This window comes from Vidua macroura, chromosome 3 (assembly GCF_024509145.1).
Source record: "Vidua macroura isolate BioBank_ID:100142 chromosome 3, ASM2450914v1, whole genome shotgun sequence".
NCBI classification, from domain to species: domain Eukaryota; kingdom Metazoa; phylum Chordata; class Aves; order Passeriformes; family Viduidae; genus Vidua; species Vidua macroura.
In genome coordinates this window covers 70,645,785-70,665,211 of record NC_071573.1, presented here as the reverse complement: position 1 = coordinate 70,665,211, position 19,427 = coordinate 70,645,785, and the positions used below count along the sequence as shown (strand labels likewise).

Genomic DNA, 19,427 nt, shown 5'->3' with positions numbered 1-19,427 from the left:
GGGAACTCCATATGGTTCCAAATTTGACTTGGCCATGGGGAGAACAGCAAGGCTAGGGACCTTATTCACAGACCTTCCCGTCTTCCCCTGTGATAAGAATAATACAGGGTGGCCACTGAAGTTCTTGCATAAAGTTTTGCTGCAGCCACATACAGCCAAGCTCTATGTGGAGATATCAACTGTCTAACAGAACAAAATAGCCAAAACCCAAGGTTTGGGACAGAAAGAGCAAGGAAAGGATTGACTGAAAAGGAAAGTGGATGTTTATCAAACTTAATGCTTCCCACATCAGAGAAACTTCTTCCATTTCTGTGCCTACCATCAGGTTAGCCAGAAGTTTTTTAGCAAACATGGTTTCCTCTGAAGAATAATCTAATATCTCATAGGTGCATGTCAGCAGTATGTAGATGTCCTAGAAATGCACCTTTCACATGCTCCCATCCTCCATTAGCTGAGCATGAGACAAATGAAATCTGAACACAGAGTGGAGGCACTTTACAGGATCTCTGTTGCCTTCCCATCATTTAGCCCCTGCCCCATTCTACAGGGTTTTCTGCACAGGTCACCCAGGTCTTGCCATCATTTTAGCTCAAACTGCTCTGCCACTCCCATGGAAAATTTTGGGGTGCAGGTCCAGAGGTGCTTTGAACCCAGGTGCTGTGGTGGCAGGTAACATCTCAGGATTTGCTGTAATGCAGACCAGAAGCTGGGCATTTCCCAGAAGACCTGGGAATCACCCCACAGCTGCTCCCCAAAAATCAGTCTCAGGAGCCAGAAAGTCCCTTCACAGCTGAGAAAGAGCCCTGGGGAATGTCCCATGTGAGGCATGAGACAGGTGAGGGGCCTTGGCAAGGCAGGCAGAGCGTGGGGCTCAGGTGCAAGGAGGGTAATGCATAGCCAACAAGGCTCATTGCAGAGGCCAGCTCTAGGCACAGCCTGATGAGTGTGCACTTCCTAGGCATGTAAAACATAGTTGTAAGTGATATATGCATATGTCAACAAATCCCACCTGGCCTGTACACAGCCATTAGCATCTGGCAGCTTGCTGTGAGCGCAGGTGAGTTATGGTTTAGGGGCATGTGCTTTGGGGCAAGGTTAAAAGGTGACTCCTGTGTGGGGTAAGTGGATTAATATGACTGGACACGATGCCGGCTTCTCCTCTCCCTTCTGACGGTGTAAATCAAGAGTAACTGCACCAAAGTCAATACATGGATTAGATTCATTGGTGCAAAGGGGCTGAAAAGCACATGATTTTAAAAGAAAGGACATCTTGATTACAAGATGGGGAACAGAAACAATGAAAAATGTGGCTGCTTTGCGTGGCTTCCTGTGGTGCTTTTTTATGGCCCTGCTCTTTCCATGTGAGCTTTATCCCAACAGGTGCCCTCACAGACCCGTCTGCAGCAGAGCTCCTACGGCCCTCCTTGTCACTGCACTGTGGGGAAACCCTGTCTGTGCTCTGTGCAGCAGAGGAACCCCCATGCTCACCTTGCTGCAGAGAAATGCTGGCTCCTGGGGGGATGGAAGGAGATTTAGGCAATGCAGCACTAAAAATACACTCAGTGCCTCAATCCAACCTAGCCTCAAACACTTCCAGAGATGGAGCGCTCACAGCTTCATCTGGGCAACCTCTTTCAGTCCCTCACCACTCTCAAAGTAAAGAATTTCTTCCTCATGGCTAATCTAAACCTACCTGACTAGCCCAGGCTGCCCAGCCCATGCTGCTTCTGAGGGCCTGTTGATTGCACACACACACACACCCCCACAGTGGGAGACCCAGGAAAGAAGCCTTGCCTACACCCACATCTTTTGTCTAGTCTGAGGGAAAATTAATGTTTAGCCCATCCTTAGTGTGTCTGGGGAGATCCAGTGAGGATGGTGTCAGGGACGGCTGTGTTGGAATTTTGTGGGGATGGAGATGCTCAGAGTGTAACAGCAACTGTAAAAACTCTGGTTTTGTGGAATTGCCTTCTCTCACACACAGCCCTGCCGTGAGAAAGTAAATGCAAATGTACATGCAAATTAAAATGCAAATGCAAACGCAAATGCCAGGCCTCCTGGGCTGCACTCGCTCAGTGCTACAGAAATCCTTTGACCTCTCAGAAGCATTCAGCTTGCTGAGAATGTCCTAGTGGAGAGGAAAAAAAAATACTGCTTTTCAGTCTGTGCTCCTACCTGTCTTCCCCTATGTGTTATAGAGTGGCAGTTGGATTTCTTTGTACAAAAAGATGATTTTTACACTGTGTGCACAGCCCTCTCCCAGCTTTGGTGAGCAAAGCACACACTGAGGGTATTCTTGGTGAACAAGTGATTCAAAAAACACGATTGTGGACACTAAAACATCTTTCTCTCATCTGCCAGCATGTATCTGCCATTAAATTGAATGCATGAAAGACAGTGTTCTCCCCAAACACCCACAGCGTTGTTAATAGAAGAAAAGGAAAAATAATTTAAGTCAGGAGAAAGGCTGCAGGTGAAATGAAGGCTCATGCCCATAATTTACATCTTTCTTTTTTTTCTAAACTAGCTTTTGCAATGCCACTCTAAGGCCCCAGGGCAGCTTTCCAGCCTCTGATTGCGGATGGGGCTGCAGGCGTGTCCCAGCTCCGTGGGGGCTGTGCAGGGCCAGCACCCTGTCCCAGAATACAAACGAGAAGGAAGCTCAGAACTACCATCCATCTGGGAGCTCAGTGCTGCCCAGGGCAGGTGCTCCTCAGGATCACCACCATCCTCACATGCATCTGCCTCACACCACAGCTCCTCCAGGCTTTGCCCCACATGGTCAAGCACTTAAGACAGGGATCTTGCTGGTCCTGGAGGGTTTTAAGCAAGGAGAAACATCACTGCAAGTAGCAAAGTAAACCACTTAGCAGTTACAGCTCATAAAATACCTAAGGGTGGAGGTGGCAGATTGGGATCCAGGCTGTCTGAGCTACAGCTAATAATAATTACCTTAGGTTTGTGCTACCATAACATGCTGGCCCAAAATTTCTGTGCTGGTGCACCTCAACACGGTGGTTCTCACTCAAACACCTCCTCTATAGGCACTGGGAAAATACCACAGGTAAGCTCACTGCCTCCCTCTGGAAGGGTCTGACAGGGGCCTGCAGTTCCCTATCATACACAGCACAGCACCAAAGGGAGACAGGTATTTCTTCAGCTCGATTACATCTTGAGCCCAGGGTGATCAAGCAGCCTACCTGCCTCCATCCGCCTGTTTTCATACCCCTCGGGGCTTTCCGGCACGGCGCTGTACTGCTGGAAAGGCTGGTTGCTGAAGAGATTGTCACACAGGAGGCTGCGACAGAGCTTCTTCAGGAAGCGCAGGACATACCCGATGCTGTTCACCACCAGCAGGGTCTGGAGATGCTGCTTCCCCTCAAAAGAAGCTGAAACTGGAAAGCGAAACAGGAGCAATTCAATATCTGTGGATGCATGGCAGAAGGGAGAATGAGAGCAGGGGAAATAATTTTACTCAAGTATTTGCATGTCTTAAAATATTTTGCAAAATTACCCTGCCTGAGGCACATAACAAACTGGAGGAGCTTAAGGAGCTGAGTTTGTGTGATCCAGATCACCTTCCCCCTGGAGAGCTGAAAGATGCTGACTGGCATGGCCAGCAGTGCAAGATTTTCTAACATATGCATCCACCTGAAAATTGTGTTGTGTGATTAGAAGGAGGCAATCATGATACCCTGGTCTAAGGAAGGGGAAAGAAAGTGATGTGCAGTGATCACCAATAGTGATGGGTAGGCTGACTTCAGCAGTACCCAAGGTTTTAAAAGATAATGGGGACATAAGAATTAAAGGCATGGTTGTGAATGAACAAAAGGTACCAGGATTGTACTGAAGAGAGAGGTAACAGCTTCATCGTTGATTTTTAGTTACTGAGATAACTGCACTTATAGGCAAGGGAATGTTGTGGTCCATCCAGAATTCAGTAAAGTATGAGAAATCTTCCACTAAATTGGAAATGATTGCATATGAGAGGTGGGTCAAGAAATGGCAACAGGGTCTGCTGGCAGGAGACCCCAAGTTCCAGAGAGAAACCAGCAGCAGTCTGTGCTGGCACAAAGAGATTTTGTGGATGCTGTAATCTGGCAGACATCATCAATGGAGAAAAGGCGTAGGAGATTGCACAGAAAGGGTTGACTGATTTTGTCTTCCATGATAGTAAAAATGAGTAAAAAAAGTCTGGAAAATAAACACATAAAATGTTTAGAAATCCACAACTCTTTGAAGAGGCTCAAAACAACCTGGTGGGACAAGAAATGATAATGCAAATTTACCAGATGCCCATAAAACAGCAAGGTGATGCAGTCATGAAAAACTCAAATATATTTCCAGAAGGTGTGGAACAAAACACTTCCCAGAGAGAAAATGGAGTATTAAATCTGCTATACAAAGTTCTGGAGGAACCTGATATGGATTGATGGGCATCATTCTGGTCATACAGGCTGAAGAAGGGTGAATTCACACTTCCAGAAGTGCACAGGCAGACCGTGTTGATGTTTGGGGAATGGAAATTTTCCCTGTGGCACTGCAGCCACCACCATCCTGCTGTGTGGGACTGTGGCAAGACACTTGCACTCCTTCCACTGATGCAGTGATCTTCTTAACCTGAAAGGAACTGTGTATTTCAGCCTAGCAGGATGAGGGTGTCTCTCTTAGAAATACATCTAAGAGTAAGAACAGGGCAATTAAAATTCCTGTGTAAACCTGTCAGGGGCCATACTTAGCCAGGAATCAAAAAAAGAGCATAAGGTCCCAACCACGGAGGGGTGGAGGGGTCAAAACAGACCCACCAAGATCAGTTGTAGCAAGGCACGTTCAATTTCAACAGGTTTGCAGGGAGGACAGCATGGTATGGCTGCCTGAACTCTTCCACCTGGAAGGTTCTTTCGAAATCCTACCTTCTCCCATCACTACTAACAAGAAAAAATTGCAACATTAGACTTATAATTTTGGGGATAACTTCAGAGATTTCCTGTTGGCCTGAGCTGCTGTGAGGGATCATGCTTCACAGCTGGTTGAGCATCTGTGAGCGAAGCCATGGGAAGATTGGAAAGCCCCTGACAAAACTCATCTGCACTGCTGGGAGTGAGGTGCAATTGCAGAGCCACGCCATGACTAGGAGGCCATTCACCCCTCTTTGATGAATCGAAGAACCATGAAATTGGGAGAAATGTTGACCAGGTGCTTTTAGTACAGGTGAAGCTGAAGCTGAGCCAGCTCAGAGGAGCTAAGACCAAGGATTTTGGCAGGCTTGGTGCATAATATGACTCTCCTGATTGTAATGAAAATCATATATGCAGCACAGAACTAGGCAAAAATGAAACTTTGCACTGAATTAATTCGGTCTTGTGTTTCTGTTAACAAGTCTGAGAGTATTTTTGGTGTCCCTTAGGGAAGGCACACCTGTGATTACAGAGAACGTGGGGAGAGGGAAGAAGCGAGATTTATATGCTGCACAGAGGGCCAGAGCTTGGGCTCCCACACAGGAAGGTCCCAGTGGCACAGCTGAGCATCTGCAGTCCCTGAAAAACTGATTGGACTTGCAATCCTTGGCTTTGTGTTCGTGCCTGACTCATCTGCAGCAGCTCATTGGAGAGTGCTGTTCCCATGTTCCCATCATTGTTTCATTCCCACTGCATCCCCATATGCCAAAAAAAATGTTGTGACACAAAACTCTTGCTGTGATAGAAGAAAAGTTCACGTTCACACTGAGAACCAGGCGAGGGGATTCATTGTGGGACATGGGAGGTTCATCAGGACACAGCAAAAAGTGCCACTGCGGGAAGACGAGGAGCTGCTGGGAAGTTCCCCTTGGTCTTTGATTCTCTCTGATGTATTTGTGTAGACTGTGTGCAGTCCTGCTGCATGGGGAATTGCCATGGGACTTTTGCAATTCCTGCAGCGGAGAGCAGGTTTGGCTCATGAACTGCAGGCAGGGGACACACCAACAGCTAAACTCCATAAAAGTTGTCCTTTCGTGAAACACAGAATCATAGAGTTATAGAAAGATTTTGGCTGGAAGGGACCTTTACAGGTCACTTAGTCCAACCCTCCTGCAATGACCAGGGACATCTTCAGCTAGCTCAGATTGCTCCAATACCCGTCCAACCTGACCTTGAATATATCTGAGTTTGGGGTATCCACCACTACTCTGGGCAACCTGTTCCAGAGTTTTTGCCACCCTCATCACATGAGGCATGCATGTGTACTTGTGGTGATAATGTGAGTCATGGGCAGCTGGCGTTGCTGCCCATGCTTGAACAGCTGCATGAAAACAGTTGTCAGCCCTAGCCTCAGCACTGTTCCAAAGAGTGGCAAGAGGCAGACTCTAGGGTGCTTGTTCCTCACCTGAATCACCACTGCAATACCCCTTACCAGCATTCTTTCATCTGACACCGAGGTAATTCCTGCAGCAGCTCATTTTACAAAGGCGTAAGTGATATTCAAAGCTGGCTGCCATCCCACTGATGGGAATGGGACATCCAGGGCAGTCAGGGTTAGGGAATATGTTAAGACTTCAAGCACTTCCCTAGTGCCACAAACCCCTTACAAGGATGCTTTACCTGACACCATCTCGCCTCCATAGCCCTGTCTGATGAGGGAGAAGACCACCTTTTGCTGGAGTGCACAGTCGATGCAGGCTTGCACTGCTTGCTGCAGGGCTGCCGACGGCCGCTCCGGGCCAAAGTGCTCTGGCAGCTGCTGCACCTTTTTTCTGTCAAGGTACGGCCCCAGGTTCGCTTGTTTGTTGACATAAATGCAGACTGTAGACATAAAATCCAAACAAGATTATTACAAAACAGGCCTGGGAGCATCCTAGGAAATGCTAACATTCTACATTCCTATTCATTTCCCAAGTTCTTCCTTCAGTGGTGAATTGCTGGCATTTGTGATGGCAGAGCCAAGTCTTCCTTGCACTAATGACCCATTGCCAGAGCAAAGAAAGCCAAGTTTGGGTCTAGCTCAGTGTCACAGGCTAGGATAAGCTACACACATCTAAAAAAGCTCCTATATGTGCCTAGGGTCTGCTGTCTTGAGTCTACCTTGTCCATGCAACTTGTGACCAGAAAAATGTTCTGGGAGTGCAGAACAGTGACTAGCAGCAGTGACTTCACAGCAAGGAGGGAATGCCAGCCTGAGTTGTGTTTTCAGATTGTTTATTTTTTTTTCCCTCTGTTTTTAGCCTGGTTTGTTGAGAGCTGCTGTGAGATGCACTGCTCTGAGATGACTTTCAGAAAGCCTTTGGATCCTTGCTTCTTCTAACTCAGCTGTAATTTCTGGAGGGTTATGCTGCACAGTGCCATGGCAGAAATCTGGTCTTTGGGAGCTTCCTAACCCTCCATGTCCAACCTAACACTCTACAAACTACATCAAGTTGAGGGAAACTTGTACATGGTGTGCAGTGCTATATTTTGGGACTGCAACAATGTGACTGCGCTGCACAGGGGTCCGTGAGGGAGTCCACCCCAGCCTCTCCACAGCCAAGCTCTCCATGCCTCCTCTCATAAGCTGCAAAGACAGTTTTTCTACATGCCATCAGGCCTGCCAGCAATAGCCCAAAAAAATGAGTGTTCTCCTCACTACCATGAACTTATTTTAAGCTTGGCTGAGACTAACTGCATCTCAGGGGAAGCAGGGATAGCTCTGGGTAACTAAGGGCAACTAAGACACAGCCTAAAGTCAGGCTAAAGTGAGACATATTATAATAGCTGGCTGAGTGTGCTTGAGCTGTCATCTCTCAAACAATATAACATTATCTTCTGACAGAAATCAGATATGTGACAAAAAAAACCCATCAAGCAGAGTAGAGGACATGATGACAGCTGTATAAAGTTGGAAATAATTTACAGTTTGCACCACCATAATGAAAATCTAGTGCAACTGTCACAGTGCACTCTGCTCCCCTACCTTGCAGGGACCAGCAGAAGGGGCTCAAGCAGTACATCCAGGGTAAACAGGAGGATAATAGCAATCATACTTATCATTACACTGCTTCACACCTCCCAAGTGTCAAACAAACAAAGGGATAGTGCACTGAAAATACATCAACAGTATGTAGGAATTGCAGGGGGATGTCAGAGTGCAGCTTTCCGAGAGTGCCACACCTTGACAAATCTGTAGAATGTGGCTTCTGTGTGACAATCCACTGGTTTTGTCGGGGCTCAGCTGTGGGAAGGACTCTGCAGCTTGCAGGCAATGTGCTGAGTCCCCCACTGCAGAGCCAGGGTCCCTACAGTCCTTCTGAAGCAGAGAGGGAGGTGAAAGCTGGCTTGAGCTTCCCTTCACCTCTTGCCAGCCCCGCTCTGGTGGGAACCTGCACACACTGTTGGGAGGGTGCTGGGAGGAAAGGTGCCAGTGGCATGAGGATGGGCAGACAATGGTGTGGGGCACTGCCTGAAATTACCCATTCAGCCCCTGCCTTTGCAGTCACCCTGGTGATATGGCAGGGCTGGTGGACTGTGCCTCCCTGTCCCACTCCAAAAGCAGCCCTGGGCACAACCTGTCAGGGCACTTCCATCCACTCAGCTGGTGTTTGCCAATTGCTTTGCAGACTTTGTGTGTGAAGGGATAAACGAGAATAAAATATATTATTGTCATTGTTGCTGGGTTTAGTATCATTCTGCCACCAGAGCAGATGGAAAACTTCTCCTCTGTGCATCCCAGCTAAGAAATAATGGGATTTGTGTGTTGTGTTTAGGTTCTAATGTTATTTAATCCATTTCTCTGCTGAAATCTCAGGGTAAATCAGCTGTCTTGTTGATTTTATTCTCATTTACATCAGTCTAAAAGCCTTGACCTATTTTACTTCTGGTAATATAAACAAAAAGAAGGAGTAAGGCTGTGTTTTCTGACTACATTTGGAAATGACCATGCCTGCTGCTGTGATAAGGCATTGGGGTTTTTGTGCTGGTAGCCCTGCCAACAGGCAGACCATGGTTCCTCCATTCTTCTCCCCACAGCTGTAACAGATGCTTCACGTTCACACAGGGATTTAGGTTGGTCATTGCAACATATTAGCTGGGGTGAAAATGTTAGGTATAAAATGGAGCATTTATGGGGTTTTGATGTTCACATTTCAAGAGCAATGGGACTGACATCTCCACTAAACTCAACACACGGCAGTCAAAATACAATCTTGCAGGATAACTCTGCTCCTTGTCACTGGTCTCTAGACCAATCTGCAAACACCCCATTTCCATGAGCTCCCCTTGTTCTGGAAAGCCCAGCATCTGGCTGTGACATCTGGCTGTCGTCTCGTGGCTCCTGCTCACCCCTGGGTCAAGGAGCACTTGAGGCTGAGTACCTGTGAGAGCCTGTGGGGTGTCCGAGTTGGGTACCGTAGCTGCATCCTGGGGGATTGAGCTAATATCCGGCTCCGGTGTGCTTCTCGGCGGAGAGATTGCTAAAGGAGTCATCAGGACACGAGATTTCAGCTGCAAAAAATAATGAAAGTATACACAAGATATTCCAATTTTATGCTATGTATGTCACGCCCCATGAACTCCCCCTCATTAGCAATCTGCTATTGCATCACTTTCTCCAGGCCAGAAGATTCATCCTGATCCCACGAGGATACTGGAGCCTGAAGCCTGACTGATTTGCTGCAGACAGCAACGCCTTAAGCTACAGGATGCAAATATTATGCCACCCACTGGGTAGTTATTTACACCTGAGCAAATTGAGCCTAACACTCCAACAAATCAGTGAAATGGCATTTTACGACCCATTTCATGTGGGTGTAAACAATGCTTCACAACTCAGAAACATGGGGTCTTTAACTGCATCATAATTTAGGGCTAAATTCTGCTCTTGGTTGCAGGGCTGTAAATCTTGTATAAATCCAGTGGCACCAAGAGGCCACTCTGGGCTGACACCCATGTAAATAAGCTCACACTGTGGTCTGGTCCAGATTGTATTATTACCAGCTAGTAAATACAAACTGCACTGTTGCACCCAGTGATCTTTGCTACCTGCAGCCCAGCTTGGAGAAGAGAAGCAGGATGTGAATTTATGGTGCAATATCACTATGTCTTTATGCTGCTGGTACCTGGCAACATTTCACCAGTCAAATGATGATCAGGTGCTCATATTTAAAAAGGACTGATGTGATGGATGTGACCTGAAGGTACCATTTTTGTTTTTCCTTTTGCTAAGAAGAGAAGTAGGGGGAAAGCAGAAAGCCAAGCACACAGCTTGCTGGTTTATATATTTACATATCCTACACCAAAATGTTCTTCTGACAGGTATTTATTTCCTTTTGTTGTTTTTCAGTGAACAATGTACAAAGTATATTTTAGGTAGACATGAAGTCAGACAAGTGCCTGCAAACCAAACCTTGAGCAATCCCTGATGGAGAGTAGAATGGATGGAGAGATGGAGAGTTGTTTTGGATGAAGATTTTTGTTGTCCGTGACTATGAATTACAAATGTCTAAAATAATTGTCACTGTTTCAGCATAATGGCAAAACTAGAAAGCTGGGGAAAGGAGAGGGAAGTACGTAGGACTTAGGGACATCTAAGTGACTTTTTACCTCCCCTGGGGCAGTGAGTTTTTACCTCCCCCTTTTGTTTTCAGTCTGAAGAAGGGAAAAAAAAATCAAAAAGTGCACCTGAGACAAGCTGTGGATTTGACCTTCTGCCGTATGGCAGTTGTAGAGTATGAGGGACCCTGAGCTGGCCCCTGGTTAGTGCCATTTCTCACTTGCCTTTGTTGTCCTGTTTTTGTAGAGTTGTATTGCCTTCAGATTGGGATCAAGAAAGACCAGCAACAAAGTGCTGTCAGTTTGTTTTCACAGAATCACTGACTATGCTGAGCTGGAAAGGACCGACAAGGATCATCAAGGCCCTGCACAGGACCATCCCCAAGAGTCACACCCTGTGCCTGAGAGCATTGTCCAAATCCTTTTGAACTCTGTCAGGCTTGGTGCTGTGACAACTTCCCTGGGGAGCCTGTTCCAGTGCCCAACCACCCTCTGGGTGAAGAACCTTTTCCTAATATCCAACCTAACTCTTCTCTGACACAACTTCAGGCTATTCCCTCAGGTCCTGTTGCTGCTCACCACAGAGAAGAGATCAGTATTTGCCCCTCTTTTTCCCCTCATGAGGAAGTTGCAGACTTCAATGAGGTCCCCCCTCAGTCTCCTCCAGGCTGAACAGACCAAGTGACCTCAGCTGCTCCTCATATGGCTTCACCTCAAGGCCCTTCACCATCTTTGTTGTCCTCCTTTAGATGCTTTTGAATAGTTTACTATCTTTCTTATATTGTGGCACTCAAAACTGCCCCCAGCACTCGAGATGAGTCCACCCCAGTGCAGAGCAGAGCAGAGCAGGACAATCTCCCTTGCCTGGCTGGCGATGCTGAGCCTGATACCCCCAGGACACCACTGGCCCTCCTGGCTGCCAGGGCACTGCTGGCTCACATTCCACCTGCCACTGACCAGCACCTCCAGGTCCCTTTCCACAGCACTGCTTTCCAGCCTCTCATTGCCCAGTCTGTCTGTGTATCCATGCCAGGTGCAGAATCAGGCACTTTCCCTCCTTGAACTTCATATGGTTGGTGATTTCCCAGTCCTCTGATTTGCCAAGGTCTCTCTGCTGGGCCTCCCTGCCCTCAAGGGAATCAACAGCTCCTCCCAGTTTTGTATCATCTGTGACCTCGCTTAGTATCCCTTCCAGTCCTGCATCCAAGTCATTTATGAAGATGTTGAAGAGCACAGGGCTGAAGATAGAGCCCTGTGGAACCCCATCAGTGACAGGTCACCAATCCAATGTCACCCCATTCCCTAAAACCCTTTGTGCCTGAGTGGTGAGCCAGTTGCTCACCCATGGCATGATGTGTTTATCCAGCTGTGTGCCTGACATTTTGTCCAGAAGGATACTGTGACAGTATCAAAACCTTTACTGAATGGGAAGAGAACAGACTTTCAAAAATCAAGGTCTCCATCCAGTTTGGGATTTATTCTATGTAAGAAGGTGAGAAGCAGAATGATTTATTACATTCTGTAGCAATATGTCAATTATTCACTTTTCTGTGGCAAAGTGGGCTGGCAAAGTGAAACTTTGGGTAGCCCCTATGTTAGGCCTCTGGGTTTGTTTTTGATCACATATGTATATATACACATATACAAAGAATATATATATATATATACATATGTGCATTTGTACACACTCTATATTTATTATATAAAATAGGTATATTTATAGAGAGATGTGCAGATATAGAATCACAAAACCATTTAGGTTGGAAAAGACTGCTAAGATCATCGAGTCCAATCATTCCCTAACATTGCCAGGACTACTATACTATGTCCCTAAACACCTACATTTCTTTTGAACACTTCCAGGGACATGATTCCACCATTTCCTTTGTTCCAATGCTTGAACACCCTTTTAGTGAAGAAATTTTTCCAAATATACCATCTACACCTCCCCTAGCACAACTTGAGGCCATTTCCCTTTTCCCTGTTGCTGGTTGTCAGGGAGAAGAGACCGACCCCACTGGCTACACTCTCGTGTCAGGTGGCTGTAGAGATTGAAAAGGTCTCCCCCAAACCTCCTTTTCTCCAGGCTAAACAACCCCAGCTCCCTCAACTGCTCCTCATAGTACTCCTCCAGACTCTTCACTGGCTTTGCTGTCCTCCTCTGGTCAGGTTCTAGCAATACTTGTATTCTCTCACTCTTACATTTCTCTATATAGATATTATTTTTGAGACAGTACACCTGACAAATTCTGCTTCACTTGTGTGTTGGCTCCTTAATATCCTTACTGACTCACATTCCTCTGGTCCCAACAGAGGCACAAAAGTCCCATCTTCAGCCCCTGAGCCTCGTGAGTGTGTGCTGCCCCACCAACACTGTGCAGTGCCTCACCAGCATCATCAGACATTTTCCCCTCCTAGATCTTGGAGGCCCAGTGCCAGGGCTCACCCCCAGATTGGGGTGACCCTGAAAGATGGAAAAGTCTCTCCTCCAACCTGTGCCTTCAAAGAAAGACTCAGTAGTCTTTAGTCGGTCTCAAGTTAGTTTATTGTATGTTATCTAAAAGATTTTCTTCCTGAACTGCTGTGGTCTTTCAGCAGGTCAGACACAGGCACACACACATACACTGACACACTCTCTCCAACACACTCTGACTCTGCCAGGGGGCTGGTGCCATCTTTTATATCACACATTACGTGTTAAATGTTTATAGTTTTTCCCCAATGCCTATCACCTATATTGAATGGTGACTTTCTACTCTAAACCAATCTGTGAGTGCCAACACCACCAAGAACATGGAGGTTAGGAAGGAGAAAGAAGGAGGACAAGGCACGCCCAAATCCCTCCATCTTAGAACTTCTGACCCCCATGTACAAAACTCAGACCCCTCTGTACAAGGCCTAAAACCCCCCTGTACAGCACTCAAAGATTCTTCCTTTCACTTTGTGACTACTTCTACTATAATATCTAAACTTTTGTGATTTCTTGTTCTTCCTGCAAGGTTGGTAAATTGTTCCATGGATCAGATTCAAAGCCACAGGGGTTTCTGGCTGCATGCCAGGGTCTCAAATGCTTCTGACCTGGGCCCAGAACATCCAAGAGTGTCCGAGGGACATTCTGGGTTCCGACAGCCCAGGCAGGATTATTTTCAAGAGTGAATAAACAGAGGGCAAGGCTTGTATAAACTCTGTAGTGTGGAAGCCTCTTTCTTTGTGGAAACTCCCCTGTTTTAGTGAACAATTTACTGCAAAATTAATTGCAATAAAATGTGCTCTACAGCCTCTGGGTACAGGTAAATGCCATTTTATTAGGGGTAGTAGAGAACTGGCCTTTGTTAGATCAAAATAAAACAATGCCTGATTAGTGTAAGAGACAGTACACTAAGCAAACAACAGCTTAGCTACCTCCTGGCCACTGAAACCCTGAGTAGTCCCTGAATATAATGAAGGGTAAATCTCAAAGTATTCCATTTAAAGATGTCTTTTCTTGGACTGAGTCTTCTCTACTGAAAAGCTAACTCAACCAACCAGCTGACTGACTGAGAGCTTGCCAGTAGAAAGCACATATGTGTGGAAGTCAAAAAAAGCAGTGAAGAAGAGAGAAAGAGAAAGAGAAAAAGAGACAGAGGAAATCTGTCAGAGCACATTGGGAAATCCTTGTGGTAAGGCATTGGAATCAGCTTTTGAATATCAAATGTCATGAGTTTTAATGTGCACAGCATGAGATGCAAAAGTGGTTGCTTTAAAACAAGATCTACAACCAACCCCCTACTCTTAGGGACTTGCTACCATGGAATTGAGATCAGAGAAAGCTGATCAGGGATTTTGGGTAGGAAATAAGTTTGTCTACTTTATCAAAGTCACCACGCATTAGATGCAGAGAGAGTGGGCTTTTGTGCCACTGATGCTGGCTACAAGTTTGTTTGAATTTGCGGTGGCTGGGGATGGGGAGGACTCTGCTAAGTCCTGGAGTTTTTATTGCAATTTGCACACCTCCTCAGAGAAGCCAGTATTCATCTAACTGGTATTTATGTCATTCCCCACCAAAAAAAATGAAAGAGGGTGAAGAACATTTGCCAGGCAACTTTTTTTTTCTTTCTGAAGGTCTCTGCAAGCTTGTATAAAAAAATACATGGGAAACTAACACGATGAACCACAATACAATCTTTCCCTGCAGTTTTCTTAAACCACTTAGATGCAGGTTCTCATTTTTATTGCTCCCTTCCCCTGTACCAGTTGTCCCTTGTCCTGAAAAAACAATTGCTTGAAAAGGCTGGGATTCACCCCATTCCCATGGGCATTTGTTCTTCCAGACAGGAGGGCAGGGACACCTCCCGGCAATGAGACCTTTTGCTGCTGGAGAGAGAACCATCTCCAGCCCCTGCAACTGTGCACTAAGGTGAGTGTCTGAGCCAGCCTGGTCCTGCCACATGGACTTCTGATGGCTGGACAGAAGGTTGTCATTAAACATACACCAGGGAAGCACAGAGCTTCTGAGCACATGTTTTGGGGTCCGTGGCTCTGTGCATTTGGCTGTGAGTGAAGAGACTCAGCAGAACACAAGCCCAGCCACTGAGGGTGAGAGGGGAGGCCAGCTGGCAAAGGCAAACACAGTCCAAGGTCTTCCCCACCTTTTCTTCTTGTGTCGTGCAATAACTTTCTTCTGCACAGCAAATGGTGCAAGCCAGCCTGCACACAGCCTCCTACCTCCCATCAGCGTTTCACAGTGAATGAGGCGGGTAACCTTGACAGGAGCATATACAACCTTGAAATCCAAGGCTGTATCATAGGACAGGTGAATAAACAGGACACTTTAAGGTTGTCTGTGCAATCTCATTCCCAGTGTGTCCGAGTCCTGACTGCTTATTTGTCATCATTAATACTGACTTCTAGGGCAGCAGGGTAACCTATGCCCCGTAATGGAAACTGTCACTCCACACGTGTGACTCTCGCTGCCCACCCCACCTGGCTGATCTGGGCTGGTGCCACCTCCCCAGCTGGGAGCTGCACTGGTTGCACAGAGGGACAAACTGCCCTCGAGCTGCTCAAAGGGTGCCATGGCTTTGTTGCCCTCTGGGGGGGACATGATGGTCTGTGCTGCAGTGCTGCCCCATGCACATGTCCCTCCAATGTCCTCTAACAGGGCGAATCCCTGCAGGGTGCTAACAAACCCTTCCCTTGTACAGGCTTTCTAGGCAGCTCTTCAGGGCTGCTCTCACTCACAGCCAGAGAAATAAAACCCATCCATGGACTAACTTCCCCCCAGGCTGCCAGAATAGGCTTTTTCCCAGAGATTTAGACAATCAGAAGGAATATTGTATTTTGGGGAAATGTAACATTTTATGGCAAATAGCTCCACATAAGGTACAAAACAGTTTTTGGAAAAACAGCTGATGAAATTTTATAGCCAAAGCTGTGAGAAAATAAACAGGATAGCAAGGAAAAGACTTTTCTTGGTGATGAAGTGTGATGAAATGTCATTTCAGGAAGACATAGATATTTGCTTTACTATCAATGAAAACAGGCAATGGGTCACCTGTCTATAAAGAGCATGTGATTGAAAGTGTCTGTTATTCACATCTTGGTCAAAATAAATTTAAATCTAGGCTGTAAATTCCTAGTTTCTTAAAAATTCAGAAGTATTTTTCCATCTGTTCTGTAACAATTCAGCTCTCTGGCTGCTATAAAGAATTTGGTTGTCTGCCATTTGGGCAGGGAGTAATTTTTTAAAATGCATTTAAGTCTTGTGGTATTGGAAAGTCAAACAATTACCAAGCTAATTAAATCAAGCTAGAGTTCCCCATCAAACATTGTAATTTTTGACTCACGCTGGGGAAGTGCTTTGGATGGAGAGGGGTTCACTTCAGCTGAGCACACAGTGTACGAAGGCACCTCACGGAAAACATTGCTTCGGTGTACAAATTCTACAGCGCAAATCAACCAGGCCAGATGCCATGGGTGCTGCAGCTCATCAATGTCAGCTCCATCCACCTAAGCCATTGGTTACAAAAGAATGCCTTTTTATGTGCCACACTTGCCAAGAAAGAGCCTCATCTCAGATCCACTGCCAAAGGAGGGGTGCTACTGCCACCTCACTAAGTGCCTGGCGACAAAGAGGAGGAGCGTGTGGTACCCAGCCAGGGATAAAATGTCCCTTTGGAAGAAGTGGGGGACAGAGCAATCAAATGCTCGGCCACATAGGTCCAAAGCACAGTATTACTGCAGCATTTCCAGGAATTTAGGTCTACCACTTCTCCCATTTATATATATGTGGTGATCGGTGAAAGCCTTTTTTCCAGGTGAAGGGGAATTTGGGATAGAACAGAATATATTCCCCAGCTTTTTTTTTTTTTTTTTTTTTTTTTTTCAAATTACAAATGACATGTAAATGCATGAGCAAGAACTGGGGGTCACCAAGAGAAGCAGGAACAGAAGGGACAGGGTCTGAAAAACCCTGCATACCTAGTCATTGTGGTATTTGGCGAATCATTCAATCTCAAACCTCAAAGAACCAATTTCAGCACATTTTTAAAGTATTATTGTCCAGACTGGATGGTTTTGATCTGAAGAGTCTGCAAGTCACCCACTTTACTGATAATAACTAAATTACTTGAAATAAATATAATAAACAATAAACTTGAAATAAGAAATACGTCAAGTAGAGCAATTCAGATGTTTCCATCCTGGAGTTTTATCCTGATGTGGAATTGAAAGAATAAAAAGTATTTCCATATCCCACATTTTACAAAACACTTGAATATTTGGCCCAGTCTTAGCTTGGAGCTCTATTTTGGACTACTGTTAGACAGAGGTTAGGGGATGGGAAGAAGAAGGTCCGGCAGGAGGTGAAAAGGAGGGAAAGGTAAAGATGAGGGTAGCCTGCTCTAGATTCAACTCAAATCCAAGGATCACAGCAATCAAACAATTGGTCCCTGTGTCCAGAGCTCAGCCAGCAGCAATATGCATGGGACGTTGTTGCCTCCTATGAAGCAGGAGAGACCCATGGAAGAGCCAGGCAACACCTCGGACAAGACCTTCTCCAGGGAAGGCTGGGTCAGCCTTCTGCATACCCTGATTGTTTTATTCACTTTTCTGTCTTGAAACCACAAACTCAAGCAGCTCTGATTTTCCAACAGTCAGCAATTTGCCCTCCTTGTGTAACACTCTGCATGTCTGTACCAGTGTCCATTCAAAACAAGGAACAGGCATGGCAAACATGTACAGTGCCCTGAGCTGGCTGGGGACAGAGATGAAGAGATTAACAGAGCAATCTGCTGAACACAAGACCCCTTACTAAACTGTAGCCCAATTTCACTCCCCAGAACAAATTCTCCTTCCCTCAGCATCACAGTCCCATTTTTGCCTGGTGTGGGGCATCACAGTGGCACTGCTCCCACTGGTGCTGAGCCCACTGCAAGTGTGTGGTGTGGTGTGCTCCAGCCCAGCAGCAGCATCGGAAGGGCTTAAGGCACTAAGGGTTCCTGGCTTTCTTTACTTCTGCCTTTGCCCCAGGGTTGCACAGAGAGCTGGGCAGGAGCAGACTAATGAAGTGAAATACAATTCTTTTCCTCAAATGCCCCTCTTTTCTTTTTTCCTTTGCAAAGTAGCTTCCCCTCCCCCCCCTTTATTTCCTCTCTTCTCTATTCCTTTCCTTCTCTGTTCAATTTGTTTAATTTCTAATCACTGTTAGTGAGAGAGAGGAAAGTGACAAATGAAAAACCCTTCCCCGAAGGTGTGCAGCCTTCCCACACAACACTGTGGAAAACATTTTCAAATAGACCAAATTAAAATAACTTTAACCTTTGGGAAAATATACATAGTGGGGTTCTTGTGATGTCCTGTGCAGGACCAGGAGCTGGACTCAATGATCCTGATGGGTCCCCTTCAACTAAGAATACTCTATGATTCTGTGATTTTTTTCATCAGCTAAGGTAGAAGATAAATAATCTTCTCTTTTGATTTTTTATTCTTTGCATTGCTCTGCCCCAGACTTGCACAACTCTTCCTCTGTTCCTGCATTTCAGCTGAAATTCTAGAAGAAAAAGTATGAAGACCTACAGGAAGTGGACAAGGAATGTGAAAGTCACGCGTCTACCTTGTGCCCAGGTTTTCTCCCTCTCTTCTTTGGGATCTTCATGACTGGCAGAGCAGTGGCTGGTGCTGAGAAGAGGTTGTGAACAGCCATTTTGATGGGCGCTGGCTGGAGCGGCGGCCGCCCTCGCTTCTTCCCTGCCGTCCTGGGGGACTGCATCTCCCCAGCAGCCAGGCTCGGGTCCAGGCACGGTGGGTGGCTCATCTGCCCTAAGGAGACAAATAAAAAAAAAAAAAAAGCAAACCAACTCTTTATTTAATTTTCATTTTAGTTTTTTTTTTAAATGTTGTAATTTTCCCTCTTACTGTTGCTCACAAAGCAGCAAGAAACAGACCACAGATGTATGACCCTGGGTGGGATTCACCTGACCAAAGCCTTATCTTCATCTGACCACAAAACTCTTATCTTTCCCCTTTCCCCCTCCTGGCCATGAATACAGTAGAGGGAGTTGCTTAGGTGGTGAGGCTTCTATTGCAGATGTCCAATAGGTGAATCCCACAACCTTGGGGATACCACCTCAGCCCTGCATCCTGCAGTTAAGTGTGATGAAGGCTTGATCTTGCAGCCATCAGTCAGAGGGGGTTTGGAGTAGATGATCTCCTAAAGTCCCTGCCAACCTGATTTTTTTTTCACAAATTCCGTGGCACTGCCTCACCTCAGAAGTACTACCAATACCAAAATGGACTTCTCTCCTCTTCACCCACAGCACTCCTGGGTGGGGAGGCTGGGTTGGGCATGAGGCTGCCAGCACGAGGTAGCCACGTTAGAGAGTAATTGCCAAACGTTTCCTCTCTGCAATTTTATAACATCTGTTACCACCCATGTTAGTAGTGGGCTTTTGG

General features: G+C 46.2%; 1 protein-coding gene across 1 annotated transcript in view; it reads right to left on the bottom strand.

Moving 5' to 3' along the window:
* The window catches only part of SCML4 (Scm polycomb group protein like 4), a 61,421-nt gene extending 42,632 nt beyond the window's left edge, over positions 1-18,789 (bottom strand). The window contains exons 1-4 of the mRNA XM_053973886.1: positions 18,589-18,789; positions 9,320-9,449; positions 6,579-6,779; positions 3,201-3,395 (exon numbers count right to left, since the gene is read on the bottom strand). Coding sequence (XP_053829861.1) covers positions 3,201-3,395; positions 6,579-6,779; positions 9,320-9,449; positions 18,589-18,789 — 727 coding nt within the window. The remainder of the gene's footprint in view (positions 1-3,200; positions 3,396-6,578; positions 6,780-9,319; positions 9,450-18,588) is intronic.
* Positions 18,790-19,427: the final 638 nt, after the last annotated feature.